The 2,747-nt window shown below is 69.4% G+C and overlaps 1 protein-coding gene across 1 annotated transcript in view; it reads right to left on the bottom strand.

Moving 5' to 3' along the window:
• ADGRB2 (adhesion G protein-coupled receptor B2) overlaps positions 1 to 2,747 on the bottom strand; it is a 36,796-nt gene that overhangs the window by 11,526 nt on the left and 22,523 nt on the right. The window contains 3 exon segments of the mRNA XM_014946440.1: positions 22 to 186; positions 974 to 1,138; positions 2,303 to 2,467. Coding sequence (XP_014801926.1) covers positions 22 to 186; positions 974 to 1,138; positions 2,303 to 2,467 — 495 coding nt within the window.

Raw genomic sequence — 2,747 nt, 5'->3', positions numbered from 1 at the left:
GGGGGGAGGGGGGTTCCGTACCTGGGCACTTCTTCTCGTTGCAGGTCTTCACCTCCTCGCCGGTGCCCTCGCAGGGGTAGCCCTGCACGCCCGTGCCCTCGCACATGCGGAAGCGCCGCTGCCAGCCGGTGTCGCAGGTCTTGGAGCAGAGGCTCCAGTGGTTCCAGGGACCCCACTTGCTGTCGGCTGTGGGGATGGGGGACACCGTGGGACACCTGCCTCGGCACGGTGAGCGGTACCCGGCACGGGCTGACGGGCCCCAGCAGCGGCTGCCCCCCCACTGCCCCCCCCACGCTGTGAGTCGAACGCCCCGCGGGGTATGAGATCCACAGATCGATGGTTTAAATCTCTTTCCGATGAGAGCGGTGTCGCTGTGCAGCCGCCCCCCCGCCGGCAGCCCACGGGCACCCTTGGCGCGTGGCAGAGCCGGTCCCTCCCTTTGGTGGCCGCGGTGGCCACAGCGCAGCACCCGCCTCCCTCTGCGCCTGCGACGGACGCCGGGGGGGTCACAGGACAAGACAAGGATGGGGCCAAAGGACAGGATGAAGACGGGGTCCATCCTTTGCCCTGACTCCCCCCCTTGCCCAGCGTCCCCCCCCGTCCCCAGCCCCACGAGCTGCCCCATGTCCACGCACAGACAAAGCACGCAGCCACCGGGCACCGACGGGTCCCCCCAGCGTGACACAGGGGTGAGGACACGGGATGAATCCCCTGCTCCCGGATGTGGCTGGAGCAACCGGCATGAAGAGGAGGTGGGGGGGGTAACTGCTGACCCCCAAGCATCACCCTTTGGCTCCTGCTCCCCCCAAAACCCATATCTGCAGTGGGGGGGGCTGCCAGCATCCTCGTGTCACCGGCGGTGACACGGCAGCGGCTGTGTGGCGGATGCACGGCCGGGCTGTGCACCGATGTACCGCGCCGGCAGCGCAAGTGGGTGTCCCCCCCGTCCCCCCCCAAGCGCGCGGGGCCTTACTGGGACAGGTGGGGTTGGAGCACTCCCGGGCGTCCGCGTGGGCCCCCCGGCACTCGGCCCAGCCGTGGGCTGCGACGCTGCACTTGCGCGTCCGCTGCTGGGTGCCGTTGGCGCAGGTGACGGAGCAGCGGCTCCAGGCGCCCCACTCCAGCCACTGCCCTTCCACTGCGGGGGGGACAAGCGAGAGCGGCGTCAGCCCCCCACCGGACGGCGGCCCCTCGGCCGCCCAGCCCCGGCTTCCCCGCCACCCGCGCTGGGCTCTGCGTGCAACGGGTCCAACCTACAGATGGCTCTTCCTGCACCGACCTCAACAGCCAGCACCGAGTCCTGCCCCGGACAGTGGGGGGACTGTCACCAGGACTGTCCCCTGCATCCCGACTGGCTGCTCCTATGGCCCTGCTGCACCGCAACACCCAGTCTGCTGGTGGGGCTTGACGTGAGCCCCCAGCATCGCTCCACACCAAGCCCACCAGCCCTGGCATCGCTCCACACCAAGCCCACCACCCCTGGCATCACTCCCTGCCAAACTCACCAGCCCTGGCATCGCTCCCTGCCAAACTCACCAGCCCCCCAGCATCGCTCCACACCAAACCCAGCAGCCCCCAGCATCGCCCCCTGCCAAACCAGTGAGCCCCCACTGCATGAACCAGGGCAGGTGAGGAAGGAGCTGCCATCACCGTTCATCGCTCCAGCAGCATCTCCGTGGGGCAGCCATGGGAAAAGCCACGTCTGTGGGTGGCACATCCCTGCCAGAGGTGCCGCAGAGCGGGGGCACAGAGTGCTGCCTCCTGCTCCCAGCCGGCCACTGGCCTCCCCGTGCCACGCGTGGGGTCCCCGTGGGGCTGCTAGCCCCAACACGGCATCCCTGGCCACCACTGCTGAAAGCCCACGGACACCACCGTAGCCACTCCAGGCACACAGGGGGAAGGGAAGGAGACGGCACTGCCACCCGAGAAGAGACAGACCCCACAGCCAACCCCTTCACCACCTCTCCAGTGCCCCATGGCATCCCTGTGCCACCTGCTGCCAGCACTGAGCCTGCCGTGGGGACATCAGCTGCAGCAAATGGGGAGGGAAGGAGCCACCTCCTCCGTGGTCCCCAGGCTCCAGCCCCCCGGCACGGCCAACGGAGATGGTTCTCCATCCAGTTTTCCAGTGGGGACAGGAGGGTGCTCCCATGTCACAGCACCCCTGGGCTGTCCCAGGTCCCCACGGCGGTGCCACCCGTCCCTCGCAGCGCCGGGAGCACGGCCCTGGCTCTCGGCCGGTGCCATGTCCTGGCATTCCCGGGGAGGAGGAGGAGGAGCAGGGGGAGAGGAAGGTACTGACCCGGGCAGCTCACGATATTGCAGGGCTTGGCCTGCAGCTCGGGGCCCTCGCAGGCTTTCCCTCCGCGCCGCGGGGCCACGCACCGCCGCGTCCTGGTCCTGGCCCCTCGCCCGCAGGTCACCGAGCACAGGCTCCACGGGGACCACTCCTCCCACGCGCCGTGAACTGCAACACAGCACAGCGCCGTCGCCGCACGCCCCCGGGGCTCCGGCACCCTCCTCCTCCTCCTGGCACCCAGGGGTCCTGCCCATGGCAGACCCCTTGTGCCCCGGGCTGGGGCTCTGCAGCAGAGCCGGGCACAGTCCCCTCCACGTCCTGCCAGCATCGCCTGCCCCACCATCACCCCCAAATCCAAACACCAAAGCGGGCAGCGGTGCCATCCCCTGCCTTGCTTCAGTCTCCTCTTTGGGGTCTCAGCACCAGCGACGCATGTTCCCCCCCCAAA

The sequence above is a fragment of the Calidris pugnax genome, unplaced genomic scaffold (genome assembly GCF_001431845.1).
Source record: "Calidris pugnax isolate Ruff unplaced genomic scaffold, ASM143184v1 scaffold113, whole genome shotgun sequence".
Lineage (NCBI taxonomy): Eukaryota > Metazoa > Chordata > Aves > Charadriiformes > Scolopacidae > Calidris > Calidris pugnax.
This window is presented reverse-complemented; position numbering and strand designations above follow the sequence as displayed.